Source organism: Neltuma alba, unplaced genomic scaffold, assembly GCF_004799145.2.
Source record: "Neltuma alba isolate B1F8T4 unplaced genomic scaffold, ASM479914v2 tig00007991_pilon, whole genome shotgun sequence".
Lineage (NCBI taxonomy): Eukaryota > Viridiplantae > Streptophyta > Magnoliopsida > Fabales > Fabaceae > Neltuma > Neltuma alba.
This window is the reverse complement of record NW_021634921.1, coordinates 51,558-70,459: the sequence shown is the minus strand read 5'-3', so window position 1 is coordinate 70,459 and position 18,902 is coordinate 51,558. Positions and strand designations below refer to the sequence as shown.

Below are 18,902 nucleotides of genomic sequence, written 5' to 3'. Positions count from 1 at the left end.
CCTTTCTTCACTGGCATCAACATCTTGGTCATCCCTCCTATTGTACTATTCACAAAGTCATTTGATCAAACTCTCTTTCAGTCACAACCAAGTCTTCCTCTCACCAATGTTCAGCCTGTAGAACCTCCAAGAGTCATTACCTGCCCTCACCAGCTTCTTCACATCGTTCTTCTTTTCCTTTTGAACTAATATTTTGTGATGTATAGGGACCATCTCCCACTGTGTTTGTAAACAGTTATCAGTATTATGCCTCCTTTGTTGATGATTATTCTCGTTTTATTTGGTTCTATCCACTCAAAACTAAAAGTGAGCTTCATTCAGTATTCCATCAATTCAAAGCTTCTGTTGAGACTTAATTTAATTCAAAAATTTGATCCTTCCAATCAAACTGGGGTGGAGAATTTCACTCTCTAAATAAAGACTTAATTTCCCTTGGTATATATCATTGAATCACATGTCCTCCTACACATACATAGAATGGAACTGTAGAAAGACGGCATCGTACAATAGTGGAAACAGGACTGGCACTTATGCACCACGCATTTGTGCCACTAAGCTACTGGTCCTTTGGTTTTGCTACTGCCACTTATCTTTTAAACAGACTACCTAGCTCATCAGTTTTGCATAAAAAAAAGCCCCTTCGAATTGCTGTTCAAGCACAAGCCTGATTACTCTTTTTTGAAAATTTTTTACGCATGCTGCTGGCCTAATTTAAGACCTTATGCATCTGACAAACTTGCCCCACGGTCTTAGCTTGTGTTTTCATCGGTTATGCACCAAATCATTTGGGATACTTGTGTCTACACTTGCCCATAGGTCGAGTTTATACATCCAGAGATGTGATTTTTGATGAATCATTCTTTCTTTTTTCGGCCCCAAGTGCTCTCTCACCCACTTCTAATGCATAAAATATAACCCTCCCCTCACTTCACTTATAGCCTATCCCTTTAAGCCTAGTTACGGCAAACAATCCAAACCCACTCACCACACATAATCCTAGCCCTCAACCTCACACGAGCCCTCATTCTCTCTCCCTTGCACCGTCAACCCAATCTCCCTTTCGGCCTCTCTTGCTTCTTCATCCTCTTCCTTTACTACCACCACTCCTCTGTCACAATAGTTGCCACTCCCACTGCCCTCTCACCCTATAATCACTAGATCCAAGGCTCACATTTTCAAACAAAAGTCCCTAGCCCCTGATTTTGTCTCTTCTCTACCACCACGAGCTTACTCCTCCTCAATTTCTTCACTATTAGTCCCTGTAACATCCTAAGTTTTTATCGGGTTTTAATAGCCTCTTTTGGGTTGATTTTGAGGATAGATTAGTGATTTAATCTTGATCTGGGTGTTTGGGTTGAATTTGAGGTTTGTTGGAGGAATAGGTGAACGTACCCCTCTCAGGGTATGTTCGTCGCGGCGAAGCAAACTTCGCCGCGGCGCACCGGGAGTTTCAGAGGGGAGTGTCTTCTCGGGAAGGTTTGGCCGCGGCGAAGTCTAGGGGACGCCGCGGCGAAGTTGTTCAGGTGAGCGAGGCTTCCCTTTCGGGAAGGTTTCGCCGCGGCGAAGGTAGGGGTATGCCGCGGCGAATGTTTTGTGGGCGAGCGAGAGTTTCCTCTCGGGAAGCTTTCGCCGCGGCGAAGTCAGGTTTTCAGGCGAGTAATCCCTCTCAAGATTAGTTCGCCGCGGCGAAAGGTCGCGAATCTATATAGTCGCGGGAGGGTTCAACGTGCGAAAATAAGAAAAATCTGAAGGAGGAGAGAGAAGCTCTGCTAGGGTTTCGAACTTTTGGCTTGGAGGAGACATTTCTAAGGATCTATTACCTCAAGTAAGTGATTTTAACCTCTAATCTATCTTCTTGATTGGAATTTCTGAGGATTTTTGGTGGAACCCTAGAATTTTCTAAGTTGTGATGAAACTGAGGTTTTTGACCGATTGTTTTGAGTTTAATTGATTGCATTGGGTTAGTTTAAGTATTTAATCGGTGTAGTTTTCTTGGATTTAAAGAATCTTGAGTTTTTGGAGCTAGGGTTTATGGAAATGGATGATTTGGGATTGAGGATGATAATGTAGAGATTGATTTTGAGTTTTGTGAATTGGGTTATGTTAAGGAGGGTTAAATTGGATGTTTAATCGGTTTAGATTTAATTGCTCAAATGAGATGTTGGAGGTTGAATTCCTATAGTGGGTCCTTGAGGTTTGAATTCTAATTGATGCTTGGAAGGAGACTTGATGTTTTAATAGACTTTGAGGACTTTGAAGTGTTGTTTTGATAGTTATACCCTTTGAGTTGGGTAGAGTTTTGATGGGAGATAGGAATTTTGTGTCCCCAAGTGTTGTTTTGGCCACATTATTAGTTTGAAAGCTAATATATGATGGTTGTGTGTTTGTGTGCTTGTGTAGACCGGTTGTGAGTCGTGGTGGTGCACGGGGCCACATTGTCGGTTTGTTATTCCTTGCTCAGGCAAGAGGTAACCACTTTCCAATCCTTAGTACTTGCTTCTGTGGTATTGTGAGTAGATTTGTGTTTTGTGCTCCAAATAGTAATTGTGTTCAAACTATATGTTGTATATAAAAAGGGAAAACCGTCTTGTGGGGTTTTGATTTATGATGAATGCATTTTTGGAATTGTGAAAGATATGCCACTGAATGAGGTTAATTGTGAAATGATTATTACTCTTTGATTATGATTTGAGCATGATGCATGATTTGGGATTTGGTGAGAGTTTGATAGTTACTACCACGTGGTAAGGCCTCCATTAATGCATGATGGTTGGCTTAGTACGTCCCCCATAGTGAGGGATAGGCCTTTTATGGCTCCTTACGTCCCCCATAGTGAGGGATAGGCCGGCTCCGGCTCCTGAAAATCCCCCAAAGTGAGGGATTTGGTTGATGGGATTGCATCATTGCACTTGCATGAATTGTTGTGGCTATCGTTTTATATTATTTGTGAACTGCCCCACTTGACACCTCACGAGCACCTATTTAGTAGTACCTAGTATTGGAAAGGTTGGTTACTGGGACTTTGTCTCACCCCGTGGTTTACAATGTTTTCAGGTGAAGGTTCCGGGCGTGCGCCTTCGGGAAGAGACGCAGAGGCTTGAGCTTGGTTAGCTTTAGGTCTCTAGCATTTGTATATGTATGACTAGTATATATTGCCACATTTAGGACTGCTTTTTGATATATTTGATTACCCGGCCTTGTTGTAAACTGGAGAGAATGTATCTCCTTATTTTGATTGGCCGGAGGCCATTGCTAGTGTTTGATGAACTCTGGATTATATAGTTGAAAACTTTTTAGATGGGCTGACTTTGATGTATGTGTTACCCGGGCCGGAGGCTCGGAGGCCCAGTAGATATGAATGGATTATTTTAGTTGCATGCAACGTCTATCGGGTTGACCCGAGTTTGAAAGTCAATTTCTAAAAATATGAAATTTTCCTTCTATTATGGTAGCTCGTTTTAACAGCTTTCCTTTTCTACCATAGTAGTGGACTTTATGATGATTTAGGATGTTTTTAAGGTTAAGGGTTTTACAGTCCCTACCTTTGTCTCTCATGCCCTCAAATCACCAACATGGCGTCAAGCACTTCAAGATGAATTTCAAGCTCTACTCTCTACAAATACTTGGGAGCTTGTTCCTCACTCTCCCACCATGAATATTGTGGGTTGCAAATGGGTATTCTAGCAGAAGTTCAATCCTGATGGCTCTCTTGAAAAGTTGAAGGCTCATCTTGTGGCGAAGGGGTTCCACTAAGAACCAAGTATTGATTTCTCTGACACTTTCTCTTCGGTTGTTAAGCCGACCACATTTCGCTTGGTTCTCTCTATTGCTGTATCTCATGGTTGGGTTATCAATCAGATTGACATCAGTAATGCCTTTCTTCATGGCTTTCTCAATGAAACTGTCTATATGCAACAACCACCTAGTTTTGTTCGTCCTCACAAACCTCTTCATGTTTGCAAATTAAATAGGGCAATTTATGGTCTAAAACAAGCCCCTTGTGTTTGGTTTGCTCGATTAAGTTCCCGATTGCTTGAATTGGGTTTTCGTGCCTCTCAATCTGATTCTTCTCTTTTCATTTGCCACAATTCGAAATGCACAGTGTATGTTTTAATTTATGTGGATGATATCATTGTGACTGGCTCTTCTCCCCTTGCTATTCAAGCACTGATTCAAGTACTCAGTCACTCCTTCCTTGTTAAAGATCTTGGTCGGCTACACTACTTCTTAAGGATTGAAGTTTTACCTTCTTATTCAGGCCTACTTCTATCTCTAAAGAAATACATCCTTGATTTGCTTCTCAAGGCCAAAATGTCTAATGCCCAACCTGTCTCGACACCCATGTCTTTTGGTACTCATATGACTTCCCTGTCTGGCATTGATTTTCCTTATCCTCAATTTTATCGTAGCATTGTTGGAAGCTTACAATATCTAAACTTCACACGACCAAATATCACCTTTGCCATTAATCGTGTCTACCAATTTATGCACAATCCCAAAGAGCATCATTGGACTGCGGTTAAATGAATCCTTAGGTACCTTAACAGTACTTCTCATTATGCTCTCCACATTAAACCATCCACTTCCCACACTCTTTCTGCCTTCTCTGATGCTGACTGGGGAGAAAACCCCGATAATTCTAGATCCACTGGTGCATTTGCTATTTACTTTGGTCCTAACTTGATTACTTGGAGCTCAAAAAAGCAGCCCACTGTTGCCCGACCCAACACTAAGCAGAATATAAATCAATTGCCACCACCACTAGTGAACTCATTTGGCTTCAAAATCTTCTCCATGAACTTCATATTTATCTTCCAGAGGCCCCTTTTCTCCATTGTGATAATCTTGGTGCCACATATCTTGTAGCTAACCCAACTTTTCACTCCCGGCCCAAACATATCTCTCTGGATTATCATTTTGTCTGTGAGAGACTTGCTACTAGCTTAATTCATATTCTAAATGTCTCCTCCAAAGACCAAATTGCTGGTATCTTAACAAAAGCTCTTCTTTCGTCAAGGTTTGCTTGTCTACGTTTGAGTCTCACTGTGCTACCAGCCCAGCTCACCTTGCGGGGGAATGTTGAAGCCCAATTACAATGACAAGCCCAATCAACCCCTCCTAGTGTTACTATTCCATATTCTTCTTTTCCTTTATACATGTTTTCATTGTACTGGTTAACTTAGTCTATATATTGCATATACAGTGTACACAACAGATTAATGAATACAATATACATTTTCTCTGTCTTGTCACTATTTTGGTTCATTATTTATTATAAATAATTAACTTAACTAATTTTCTTAAATTCATAAATTAATTATTTAGTTCTTATATTAAGGATTGGAGCTATTACTACCTCCGGTCCTAATTATAAGATCTCGTTTGTAGTCTGCAAAGGAGGTCTTATAATTAGGACTAGAGGTAGTATTATTGAATTTACTTATTGCTTATTTAGAAATTTAATGGATTGTTTTGTTTATTTTAAAAAATGTTGACAAAATTCCCTAATATGTCCCAAAATTTCAATAACAATAAATCAATAGTTTCAGCGCAAAAAGTTCCATGTCTAGCTTAACTGCATTACTACAAAAATAATTGCAAATATCATGTTTAAGAAGCGAAGATAATTCCATATAAATGCATGAAATTGTAAAGAGCCTTTTTCCCCCCCTAGTTTAGTGAGAAACTATGGCCGATAAGGAACATATATCTAAAGTTTCATGGTGAGCAGATTTGGTTTGATTAACTGTTTTGAACTCGAAATTTTAACTTTAAAATTAAAGATGTTTTCTTTAAGGATAAAAAAAAGCTTACTCTAATTTGAAAAATTTTGATAAAGTCTTCCCTTAGATATAAGACATACGAAATTTTAACATAATTATATCTTTGGTAGCAACAAAAAATAAAGGAGGTCAATATCCACACAATTAAAAGATAATTCCAGAATTTCACAAAACATAAAAATTTCTTAGAGGAACAATATATATATATTTTGAAGCAGCTCTACTTTCATGCTTGAAGCTGGACAAGTCTTGAACTAAGCTAAGACCTTAGCTAACCAACTAATTATATTTTAATTAACACTTCTCCAGTCTTTAATGTTGGATGGGAGTTGATGTCGGTCATATATATGACCTACTTTACGTGTTTATCAACTTTTTCTCAAATTAACCATATTGGTATTCAAAACAATAATCGAGTAGGAGAGTGAGGGAGGAAATTAAGGAAGATGTTTAGAGTATTTAAAAAAAATCATATTACCTAATTTAAATAACATAATTAATCTACTTAACTTAATTAATTAGGTCTTATATTAAGAACCAGAAGAATGTCTCCAACAATACTCTTACTCTTTAAATGAAAAATATACATTAGTTTGCCGATAATAAAATAGCGAAGGCCATGACGGTTGACATAGAGGAATTAGTGTAGAGATGTGGTACAGGACCTCTAGTATTAAGTTTCAATCAAGATTGGCATGGTGGGTCTCATATTCTCTAATAAGCCCTTGCCTTGAAGCAGAACAATGACTTCAGACATTGATGGCCTTAATTCTGCAGATGCTTGGGTGCATAGCAGACCAATCTCTATGATTTTCTTCACTTCTTCTGCATTATAATCATTAGGGTTCAAGGTATCATCCACCAACTCGATGTGTGTGTCTCTCTCATATAGTTTCCAAGCCTATCAAGTGAATTAGAGGGAAATGGAATAAGAAGAGCAAACAAGACAAAGCAAAACTTCTGTGTGGTTGAAATAATATCCCGCATTCTAATTTTCTATAATGAAAATAATATTTTAAATTAATCATAGAAATTTTCTTACTTTTCGAAGGAGGAATTCGCCTTCAAATTCACCTTGTACCTTCAATTCATTGCTTCGTTCACCACTGATAATTTCTAGAACTACAACACCGTAGCTATAAATATCAGCCTTTTCTGATAATTGACCATGAATTGCATATTCTGGTGCTGTGTATCCTCTGAAATATACATGTTTATTGTAGTTAATGGCTCAAATCGATGCAGAAACAATATTTTGAGTATGAAATAGTAATGTATGTGTGTCATCAATATGAATTATTTATTATTTTGGCTTACAATGTTCCAGCAAATTTTGTGCTAAGATGAGATTTTTCTTCTGGTAAAAGCCTTGCTAAGCCAAAATCAGCAATTTTTGGTTGGAGATCATCATCTAAGAGAATGTTGTTAGTCTTTATGTCTCTATGTATGACACGAACATGAAATTCTTCATGTAGATAAGCCAAACCCCTTGCTACTCCTAAAATTATATCATAACGCTGCTTCCAACTAAGAGAACCTTTGTTTTTACCTATTTCACAAATTTACACACATTAAAGGGTTGAGGAAAAAGAATAACATTTATTAAAAGGAGAATTTGACGAGACATTAACATGTTTTGTTATTGAATTCTTGAATGAAATTATGACATGTGAAGAGCTAGTTATATATTTGTTACATGAAAATATGTCCACATGTCATAATTTTACACGAAAATTCACTTTCTAAAAATTGAAGGACTATATAGAAGCTTTGTTAGGTGGTAAACATACCAAATAAGAATTTATCCAGACTGGTGTTTTTCATATATTCATATATAAGAATTCTCTCATTGCCTTCACTGCAACATCCGAGCAGTCGAATGAGATTTCGGTGATGAACATTGCTTATAAGCTTCACTTCACTTTCAAATTCTTCTTCCACCTTTTTAGACTGGCGTAAAGTTAATTTCTTTACAGCAACTACTTTCCCATTCTTCAAAGTACCCTATGTATGAAAATGAAGAATGTCAAGAAAGCTGGAAGTTTGACCTATTTATAACACTAAATGAAAGTATTCCCTTAATACATCTTTGCGTTGGAACATGATCTATATAAAAAAATTGAGAATCAAAATATATGGTTACCTTATACACAGCACCAAATCCTCCTTCTCCAAGTTTATTTTCTGCACTGAAACTTTTAGTAGCAGACTTCAGCTCCCAATAACTAAAATGAATTGGGCCTTCCAACTTACTTGCTCCAGATATGTCTCCTGTCAAGGAAAACAAGGAAAACGTAACCCAAGTCATGTCTCTAAGAAAAAGCAGTTACGGATTCCTTTTTTCATAGAGATTAATTAAACATCCATAACATATCATTTTCTTTCAAGGGAAAGTGTGACCAAACCATCACTTTCAATTACTAAAAAAATATATACAGGAGTACTTTTCAAGGTGTTTACCCCTAGGAACTGATCTCTTAGGTCTTTTTGGTCGTTTAATCCAAGCTAATAGTGTAAGAAGGATCAAAACAAAAGCTGCACTTCCAACAATTACTCCTCTAATGGTACCCTTCTTATTTGAACCTGCAAGACACAGAAGTAAAGAACACACTGTTAATGTGTCAATATTTATGTATGGCTATGTATATCCATGTCTAATCAGGCACTGAAATAAGATATTGCTTTCTCTTATTCAAAATATAAGCATCAAATTAATTAACCAAATCATGCAATTCAAAAAGTTGGTTTAAAGTGATTAAAGACAATAAATATAAAAAACTATAACTTATTTTCCTAAAACACCTTTGTTTCTGTGGAGAGGGTAAGTGGAAGAGAGAATGAGTCAAAAAGATATGAGAGAGAATAAATGAAAAAAAGAAATGAGGGAGAGAATACACTTAATTAGGGGTAAAAGTGAAAAAATGCATTAAACAATTAGATAAATCCAAATTGTAACTTGTAAAAAGAACTAAGCCCCCTCAAAGAGTTGATGCTTATATATTGAACTGGAAGGAGCATTAACTAAACAAAGAAGGGTTTTATTAATCAAGAATCAACGCCTACAACTGAGCTAATCAACCCTTCTATAAGTGATTTAATGAGGTGAGGACCTATGTTAACCTCTTTTGTTTTTGTTTTTGGTGAGGATGCTTAATACAGTGATATATATATGACCCTATAGGTAAGTCTTTCAGGATCACTAACTAAATTGGTGATTATGACTAATAACGAAGTAAAATCATCTAACCTTCTAACATACATAATACATATGTAACTTAGTTAGCTTGAGGGATTCATTCAGAACTACACAGATAAGCAAACCCAATTGTCATTTTGAGTACATGTGCAATCACTAAGGCAATTAACTAAATGCATCCAAAGTAGAGTGTGATATCATCACTATGATTTGAAGAAGGAAATACTATCTCCTGTCCTAAATATAATAACTAGTTGGGGATTTGATTTGGTCTTAAATATAAAATATAATCATGATTAAAAAGGATATACTTTAGAAAATTCAATTCATATTTGTTACAAATAACTAACTTAACTAATTTTCTTAATTAATCTATTCAAATTAATTGAGTAGCTCTTATATTAAGAATCAAAGATATGTACGTACCTTGCTTGATCAAGGGTACAATATGAAACGTCTGGTTATTATCTGGAAAGAAGGAAGTGGTGGAGTATCTCATGAAGCACCCATTAGCTTCAGTCCTACCACTAGAATTTGGAAGACAAGTCTGCAAATTGCTATAACCAGCCTTCAAGCAATCTTCACACCCACGCTGTGTGATAGTTTCAATACACTGAGCAAAAGCATAAATAGTTGTACCATTATTATTATTATCAGGCAATAATTGTGCTTTTGTTGTCACGAAAAACCCTTGCTTTTTGGGTGTTGTTGTTTGCAGATTCATGAGCGCTTGTTGCCCAACTGAGGTAAATAATGTGGTGGATTCCCTTACAGTTTGATTACCACACAATACGGCATTGAAACTGTCCAGTGTCTGGTCAAAGAAAGCACTGATCTCGTACCTCAATACACAAAATTAGATATCATATATCAGTTTTCTAAGTTAATAGAGGTTAAGGAGCAAATTTTTATGCGAAGTTTTTACATTAGGCACTTGGAAGTTTTTTTAGTACAAATTTGTCCTATAAATTTAAAATCATAGTAATTTTGCTCTATACTTAGAGGGGTAATATGGGCCACCCCGCAGGTTACGGGTTGGCCCGTGGTAGGTCAAGACACTATTTTAACTATCAATATTGGTTTTTTAACGATAAGAGGTAAAATTGCTATGATTTTAAACTTTTAGAACAAATTTGTATCCTAAAAAATTTTTCAGGTGACCAACACTCTTAAGTGAAAACTACCAAGACAAATTTGTACTATAACCCTTAGAATAAGATATTTCTTATGAACATAAATTTCAAAAGTTTTGACTGAAATAGACATACAGCTTCAATATATAATCAAAATTTACAAATCTCGGTCGTTATTTATGCCTGCCTTCTATAAAAATAAACCAAAGTCTATTTTCTCTCCTTTGTCTCTATACTTTGTTTTTTCCTTTGTTACCTCAAGGTTTGTGACTGGACCTTTACGATATTCCAACCGAATAATCCTGCCACTTGATCGATTAGGTGTTTTTTTTTTTTTTGGTCTCTATTATATTGCTACAGTTTAATTAATCAACGTAAAAACTGTATAATAATGCGAGCAATAAATTTCATTATCTTTATATGATATATTATTCAGAGAAAGAAAAGATCAGACTAGAAGAAGAAGAAATGGACTAGTTTGTACTACCTGAGGAAGCAGCCATCGTAGACGGCACGGCCACCTTGTGCTCCGGCAGGGCATTGGCGAATATGTACGGCAGCGACGTCGAAGCAGGTGACACAGTCATGAATGGAGAGGTAGTCTCTGCACTGAAAAAGGGTGAAAACGGGGTTTTCTGGGTTTGCTTTCTGCGCCGTCGCGAAGTGCTTGTTCATGCCGACAATCTGCTCTCTGATGTCTCGAAACGTTTCGTTCACATTGCCACTGAAGATGGAGAAGCTGGACACGGCGAACGCGTTGGATGGGGTGCATCCTTTGTTTAAGAGATTGGCCTGTGGGTCGGAAACGACGCCGTTAAGTGTCGACCATGACCAGAACATGATGAAAGTGATGATTAAAGAAAGGAGATTATTATTGGGTTGAAGCATCGTTTGCTTAGCATGGAAGGAGGGTGAAGATGAAGAAGGAAGAAGCTTAAGATCAGTGAGATATATAGAAAGAGCTGTTTGCTCATACCCCAAGCATAAAAGAGCAATTTGATAACTAAAGAGGGACGATAGTGAAATTATATTATTTATGGAAGTTTTGTGACCCACACGCTTTCATAATGCATGGAGCCTGTTGGCTTGCTTGCTTCTTGGGGCGACTTGATTGAAGAAGGACTTGGAAGACTCACTGGTTCAAGCTTTGTGCGTGTTGAAACATTTGTACTTATACTCCCTCCAGTCTTTATTATAAACTTCTAATAACTAATTTATGAATAATGAATAATTAGTTAAAATTAGTTAAAAGTAATAAGTAGGTTAAAAATATTTCTTTTTGTTTTCAAATATGCCCTTGTAATAAATGAGAAAAAAAAAAGAATGTGTGGAAAAATGTGATAAGAGATATTATGACCAAAAAAAAGAATGAATAATTAAAGATAAAATTAGAAAAAATACATTAAATGTTAAGATAGGTACAAAATTGAAGCTTATAAAATAGACCATACCTCTCTCCCAATTTGAAGCTTATAAATAAAACTGAAGGGATTATATATGTATATATGTATATGTATATAAAGACTTAAGTGTAAGATTTGGACATTTTCAAACAATGAGGGGAAATGACATTTCAAATTAATAATCGGGCGTCGGGTGGTCACTAGAGCCGGTAATATGGGTTGGACCCGCGGGTTGAACCCGCCAACCCGCCAAAAGAGGCGGGTTAGGGTTGGCCTTTGGTCAACCCGCCACCACCTGAAAAATATGAGCCCGCACCGTCACAACCCGAGCCCGCCATGGGTCAGCCCTCAACCCGCCAACCTGCCTAAATTTTTTTTAATTTTTATATATATTAAAATATTAGGAGATGGGTTGGAAAGGTAGGAAAAATTTATATTTGAACTTGTGTTTTATCATGTTTAGAGTTTGAACTTTGAACAATTGTATATTTTGTGTTTTAATGTGTTGTAATTTTGTGTGAATGCTTGGAATACTTTAAATCATTTCTGATTTTTTTTAATTTTTGATTATTTATAAGAATTTTTTTTTATAAAAAAAATATGGCTGGTTGGTGGGTTGACCCGCCAACCCACCTTGGTGGGTTAGGGTTGGCAGAATACCAACCCGCCAGAAAACGGGCCTTTTGAGCTCGACCCAAATAACCCACAACCCACTACGGGCCAACTCGCAACCCGCAGGTTGGCCCGTTTTACCAGCTCTAGTGGTCACCACCACAAGATGCTTGGCGTGCAAGCTCGGGAATAGGAATGGGATGTGAAGGAGAAATTGGGGCCAGTCTCTCCTTTCCTTTTTTGGTGTGCTGTGCTGCTCTCTCTCTCTCTCTGTTTTTTTTAGGCTAATAATTTTAGAATTAAAGGTTATAACTATATTTTTTAAAATTAAGGAACTAAATTAAAAGATTAAATATATGTTTTAACGCATTTTTAATATAATCCACAAGCATAAAAAATTATGCAACAACATTCATTTTTATATTTGCAGAAAAAAGTTATTTAAAGACTGTAAAAATTATAAAATCTCAAATTAGATACTACAATTCATATAATCCCTGTCAAACACAAAAACCTAATTTGAAATTACGAAATTATAAGGAAAGGACCCAGATGCCCTTTTGTTTCTCAGGCGAAATGTTTCACAATTTACTTGGGAACAATAAATTCTAATTATAAAATCACAAGTCTAAATTTGATAATACTAATAACGTTTTTTATATACAATTTATTTGGAAATAACAAATTCTAAAATGTAAAATGACAAGTTTAAAATAATATTAACAGCACGTTTTTCAGCATAAGAGCATTTTGATTTTTTTTCTTCATGATTTTATAATTGCAATTTAAGTTTTCATCTATCAAAGATGTTATATGAATTGAAGTACTTAAATTGAGATTTCATAAGTTTTAGGGTCTTTAAATTTTTCTCCCCTTTTATTTGCTTACATTAAATGGTTAAAATTTAAACATACTTATCTAATTGTTGAATCACTATTTAATTTTGTTTGAGTTAGGATCTTCTTATTAAATGAAACTAACAATATTAAGATTAATGGATTAAAAAATACGTTATAATTTAAAATTAACTAGCTAATTAACTGAAATCTTTATTATTAAAAAAAATTAACTGAAATCTTTATGAAATTAAAGATCAGACCAAACATATATTTTAAATTATAAAATTACTAATTTTGGTTCTTAATGTAAAATTTACCTATAAAATGAATCTTATATTAAAAACAAAAGATAATAGTGGCTAGGTTGCATTAATGTGTGGTGTGGAGTATAAGTGATGAGAAAAAACTTAGGTCAAATTTCTTATATCTATTGTGTCAAGTTTTGTATATCATACATGGTTACATGTCATTTTTTATTTCGTATGAATTTATATTTAAATATTAATATTTAAAAAACAGGATACATGGTTATGTGTAGTCGGAGAATTTGACATGATAGATATAAAAAAAACTTGATGTATCTCAACTCTCAAGTGATATGAGTAATATATACAACTACAGTAGTGGTTTTGATTTGTTTAAACTTAGCTTTGTATTTTAACTTTGATACAATTTAATTTTTATAATTTTAACTATTTAAAATATTAATCTTAAAAATAAAAAATGTATTACGATTAAGGATGTATGTGAATATTCGTTTCATTCCTCAAGGACTCAAAACCATCGTTACGAACGCACCTAACGGTAGTACTGTGGCGGAGTGAGATAATCATTAATCAACACTCTTAACCGGGAAAAGGGGTATAATCTTTTGTAAGGAAATTTTTAATAAATACATATATTATGTGAAAAAAAAAACTCTTCTAGGTCTACTCATAAGATAGAGAGAGAATAATTTTTTTTTCTATTTATAAATCATACTACATTTGGTCTTTAATAAAAGAATTAGTAGACTAATTTGAGAAAATTAAGTAAACTAGTTAAGTTAATTATTTATAATAAATAGATGTTGTTTTTCCTAAAATATTCTTGCTAATCAAGTGTATTAGTTAAAACTACCATTATTACAAGTATCTTAAAAAAAGAATAAATATGAGAAACAAAGTAGATTTGGGTGTTATATTTGGAATAAAAATAAAAGTCAAACAAGCTCTTATATTAATAAGAGGAGGGAGTATCATTTAATTTTTGGTATCAATATATTATTTTGCCTTTTATTTATTATAATGCAAATAGTTAATTGTATAGTGATATTTTTTGTAATTTTCACATAGATTAAGAAAAACCTTAAATTGCATTAACTCTCTATTAAAATATAACAACTTTATAACTTTACCCATATTTAATATATATATTTTGTAAAAAAACAACTATCCATATTATAATAAATAAACAAAGCCAAAGAACACAACCCTCTCAGCATTAATTCAATTTCACATAATCTCCCTCATATTTAAAAGTCTAAAAATCACACCCTCACTTTTCATATCTTGACCATTAGCCCCTTACTCCTAACATCACAGTTAAATCTAACAGAATATATTCCACATCAGATTAATTAATTAAGACTACCTAGAAAATGACATGTAATTTCTCATATTTTATTAACATTAAACTCTTAGATAGGATCAAGGGTAATTTTGTGATTCTATGGCAATCCCCGGTTCCCATCCTCCTTGACAGCGTCTCGCTCTCCCTGTCTCTCGCAGGTCCTCTGTATTTGCGGTGCTTGTCCAGCTTTTAACCCTTATTTACATTGAAAAATCCATCCCTATGTATCTCATCTCAGTCATCCTCTTCCTCCAAATCTGGCAACTTTTTTGCTTGTGAAACTTTTTTATAGTTGCATTAATTAAACTGAAGCTCCTTCTCTGTGAGAGTTGAAATTTTTGTTTTTTGCAGACATAAAAGTAGAGATGATAGAAAGAGGGACGAAGATAAGCTCCCTCACAAAAAGCCGAAGAAGGTGATGGGAAGATAAAACATGGGGGAAAAAAAAGAAAAAGAAACTTGGGAATTGGCACAAATGTGACAAAATCACCCTCCACTAGAAATGTGAGGATGAGAATAATTAAACTCAAAATTTCATGTCATTTGCTGGTTTGTTCTTCATTAGTATGAGGCGTGAGCTGGCATTTTCAGTGAAGTTTGACGGCTATTTAACGATTAGGGGGTTGATAAATAAAGTTAGAAAGTTTAGGGTGTCCATTTAAACTTTTAAAGTTAAAGGAGGTCACATGTGTAACCAAAGTTGAGGGGTGCTGTATATATTTTAGCTAATAAAAAACAAAATAATATATTTATGTTAAAAATTTAATAAAGTGACTTATAAATATTATTTTTTCCGATTCTAAATATAAGATTCTTTTTATAGTGTAAAATTACACTATAAAAAAGTCTTATACTTAAAGGAGTATCTTTAAAAAAAAAGAGTCAAACTCCTCCCCAACAAAATTCGTCTTATACTTTAAACTATGGGAAGTACTCCCTCCGTTCCTTATTATAAGAGACAAATAACCGAAGTACATTGATCAAAAAAATAGTTAAAATTAGTTAAGAACAATTAATGTGTAAAAAGTATAATTTTTTTTCCAAAAATACCCTCATTAATAAGGAGAGAGAGCATGAGAGAGAACAATTAAATTATTAAAAGAAAGAGAAGTGGGAGGAAGAGAGAGTGTGAGTTGGAGATAATAAATATGGGTAAAATAGAAAATCAACACAAAAAGTAGAGACAACTTTTAAGTGTCTCTTCTATATAGGAACATGCTATAAGTATCAAATGTCTCTTATAATAAGGAACGGAGGGAGTAATAATGAAAGAGCTTGTGTGGGAGGGCTTATTTTGGGTCATAAGCAGCTTATTTTGAAAAGAAGCCCGATTGAAAAATATGATCATGTTTGGCACAGGTTATGGACTGCTGAGCTTGAAAGCTAAAAGCTGAGCAACCAAGCGTTTGAAAATAAGCTTTGATGGGGAGCTTATTTAAAGAGCTTATGGACTGTTGTCTTGTCAGAACTATTCTCTTCCCATTTTTCTCTCACTCCTCCTATTATTTTCTTATTGTTCACTCTCTTTTTTTGGACTAGAGCTCATTAAACCCATGACTCGTCTCCGCCGTTGGACCAGCTCCGTCTCCTCCTCGCCAGAAGCTCCGTCTCCTCCTCGCCAGAAGCTCCGTCGTGTTTGCCTTGCGAGCTTAAGAGTAAACTCCTCTTCGCGATTCACGATGTCAATCATGGTTTGGGGTCGACCATATTTTTTCTCCTTGTTCTGTGATGAAGTATTTTAATTTGGCCAACAATTCTGTGATGAAGTTAAAGTCAAGATCTTTTAGAAAAGTTTTTCTCCATGTTATGTGATGAATTTTTGTTTGGGAAAAAAATCAATAAAACACCTGTTGTCATGTAAGCAATCTCACTCAAATACCGCATGGATGAGTTTTTGTCAAAAGTTTGCCTCGTCAACAAAATGCAATAATTTTTTTATGGTTTCTCTAATATTTTAAAATTTAATTTACTCATTCAATTTCATTATTTCATATTAAATTAATTTAAATTTATTTTATTATGTAAATTAATTTTTTTATCATGTTCCGGTTTATATTTGCAAATTTTTTAATGATTTTTTTAAAGTTTTAAAATTTAATTCACTCATTAAATTTGACTTATTCATATTAAATTATTTTAATTTTATTGTATCACATGAAATCAGTTTTTTTAATTATTTTTCATTATTTATTAAAACTTATATCTATTTTACAATCAAACTTATTTTTACTCAAATCATAATTCAAATAACTCTTTGCCAATCTCACTTTTATAAACTAATTTTTTGAACTCTAATTTAAATACAATTCAATTTATTTAATTTAGTTTTTATCTAATTTTATTTTTTTATAAGTTAAATTAATAATAAATTACTTTTTCAGTCCCCGATCCAAACGGATGCAAAATCATTCTGCGTTTCTGACCGGCTTGTCCCCCATTCATATTTTTTTCCCGAGTCACGTGTCACCTAACCCCAAAGCTTCCTTCTCTCTTCCGGTGCGGAATCAAGGACGAGAAATTCTTCGATCGGCGATGAGCAGGCGAACAGGAACAGGCGATCCATCGGCTTTGACTCGGCTGGTAGAATCCGTCTTTGCATTTGTCAAATTCGCTGAGTTTGAGATCCTCTTCTTTCTTTTCTTTGTTATCGCTTATGTTATCTTCAAAGACATTGTAAGTTCCTCCTTCCTTTCCCTTTCTGTGATTTAGACGTAAATTTCAATTTCTCTGGTGTACGGATATGAATACTTTCTTGTTCTGGATCAATTTGATTCTTGATGTTTAGTCTTAAGGAATAATTCGGATAGACCTAGACATTATCCTGTGTATATCTCAATGACGCACTGCTGATCTGTTGCCAGTGTTGTTCATTTTCACACAATTTCGCTGTTTGTAACTAACACAACTTCCTTGTGAATAAATAAATTCCATTTATATTGTCTCTCAGGTTAAAGATTCATCCTTGTCTTGGTGGAATTAATTGGACACGAAACATTTTATTGAGGTTTCAGTTATTTGTAGTAAATTGGTGGAAAGTTCTTTGGAAAAGGTTAATGATTTATTCTCTAGTTTACAGAGAATTGTATCTATGGGTTGAGTGTTTGACATTACATAACTTGTTTCAAACCTGAAAGAATAACTACGGGGTTCTTTGATATGTAGAATATTAGGTATGAAAAGAGAAACAAAAGGAAGATCTAAGTGGAAGACGACTCTCGTCCGTTGCAAAAAATGAGTGATGAAAAGATACACATTGTTGGGTGATGATGAAGCCATAAGAGACCCTGCATATTTCTTTTTTTTTTTTAACATTTTTTTTTGGGATAAAAAGTCAAAATATCATTAAAATGTTCATTTTCTGTTTAATAGAGATAACAGGAACATACTATACAGTTTTTTTTTTTTGGGTGGTTTCTTTTCAATCGAGAGGGAGAGGGATACCATACGTGTCATAAAAATTTAATGGGAGTCCCTCTTTTAGGATGTATGTGTAACATGTGATACAATGATGGGGTTGTCAAAGATATTCCTTTATAAAGTTACAATTTTGTGGAATCATGCAAGTTAGATGTAGTTAGTTTGTTTCTTTCATAACTTGAAGCATCACTGTTGGATCAGCAATTGGTTCCCATTTTTAATAGAACAATGTCATATCCAATACTATTGGCTGACTTTAACAATCCCTGCCGCAGAAATCCGAAAACAATGACCGGAGTTTAAGTTCAGGAATGTACATACTAAGATTCCTCAGCTGTAGTTAGATACTACTTTTATTATTTCCAAAGCACGATAAGGTTGCTGATTAGGGCTGATGGCGACTGGGCAGAGGCAGAGAGGCCTTCCTAGTTTATTTCTGCAAACCTAGTCCCCTTTCCCATGTTTTAGATAGGGAGTAATTTACCTAGCCTTTGTCCTAAGGTGCAGAAATTTCTCCTATCACCTCTATATGGGGCAATACCAACGGAGATCTCACTAAAAGGGAAATTGCCATCCCTATCTAGGACAATAAGACGACCGCAACAGGTTTAGTACTGTCGTCCTCTTCATAGCTGAGTAATGAACTTGTGCAAGGTTTAGCACCGTCTCTGCATTACTTTGTTTTGTTGATGATGCTCAATTAATCATTTGTACTTAATATCTGGATCTTTATGTCACATTTTGTCTTGATAAGTTACTGAACTGGACTATTTGATCAATATTATTTCCAAATATTTGATTATTAATAGAGTATAATGACGTCGTTCAATCCATATATCCTACTCCACGATATCTTTAGTTCTCAATCTTCATATTTCCCTGTTCTCTGCCTGTTATCCGATAATTGC

General features: G+C 34.7%; 1 protein-coding gene and 1 long non-coding RNA gene across 2 annotated transcripts; both read right to left on the bottom strand.

The window, feature by feature from the left end:
* Nucleotides 1–6,279: 6,279 nt before the first annotated feature.
* LOC114753559 (uncharacterized) lies at nt 6,280–6,870 on the bottom strand. The gene is made up of 2 exons (XR_003741012.1): nt 6,826–6,870; nt 6,280–6,684 (listed from the first exon to the last, which is right to left on the bottom strand). It is a non-coding gene; the product is annotated as an uncharacterized LOC114753559 (long non-coding RNA).
* A 226-nt stretch (nt 6,871–7,096) lies between these two features.
* Nucleotides 7,097–11,173, bottom strand: LOC114753560 (cysteine-rich receptor-like protein kinase 3). The gene is made up of 6 exons (XM_028942242.1): nt 10,600–11,173; nt 9,406–9,821; nt 8,244–8,366; nt 7,927–8,054; nt 7,637–7,787; nt 7,097–7,332 (listed from the first exon to the last, which is right to left on the bottom strand). Exons 1-6 carry the CDS (start codon nt 10,998–11,000, stop codon nt 7,097–7,099), a joined length of 1,455 nt encoding a protein of 484 aa, XP_028798075.1. The 5' UTR covers nt 11,001–11,173.
* Between the last annotated feature and the right edge of the window lie 7,729 nt (nt 11,174–18,902).

What these genes read in the sequence shown, in the direction of transcription:
- LOC114753560 (XM_028942242.1), bottom strand. Translation starts at nt 11,000, where the DNA reads ATGCTTCAACCCAATAATAATCTCCTTTCTTTAATCATCACTTTCATC. An exon ending in GATTTGGTGCTGTGTATAAG is followed by an intron (nt 7,788 to 7,926) that starts GTAACCATATAT and finishes TTTCATACATAG; the next exon opens with GGTACTTTGAAGAATGGGAA. An exon ending in GCTCGGATGTTGCAGTGAAG is followed by an intron (nt 7,333 to 7,636) that starts GCAATGAGAGAA and finishes TTTGTGAAATAG; the next exon opens with GTAAAAACAAAGGTTCTCTT.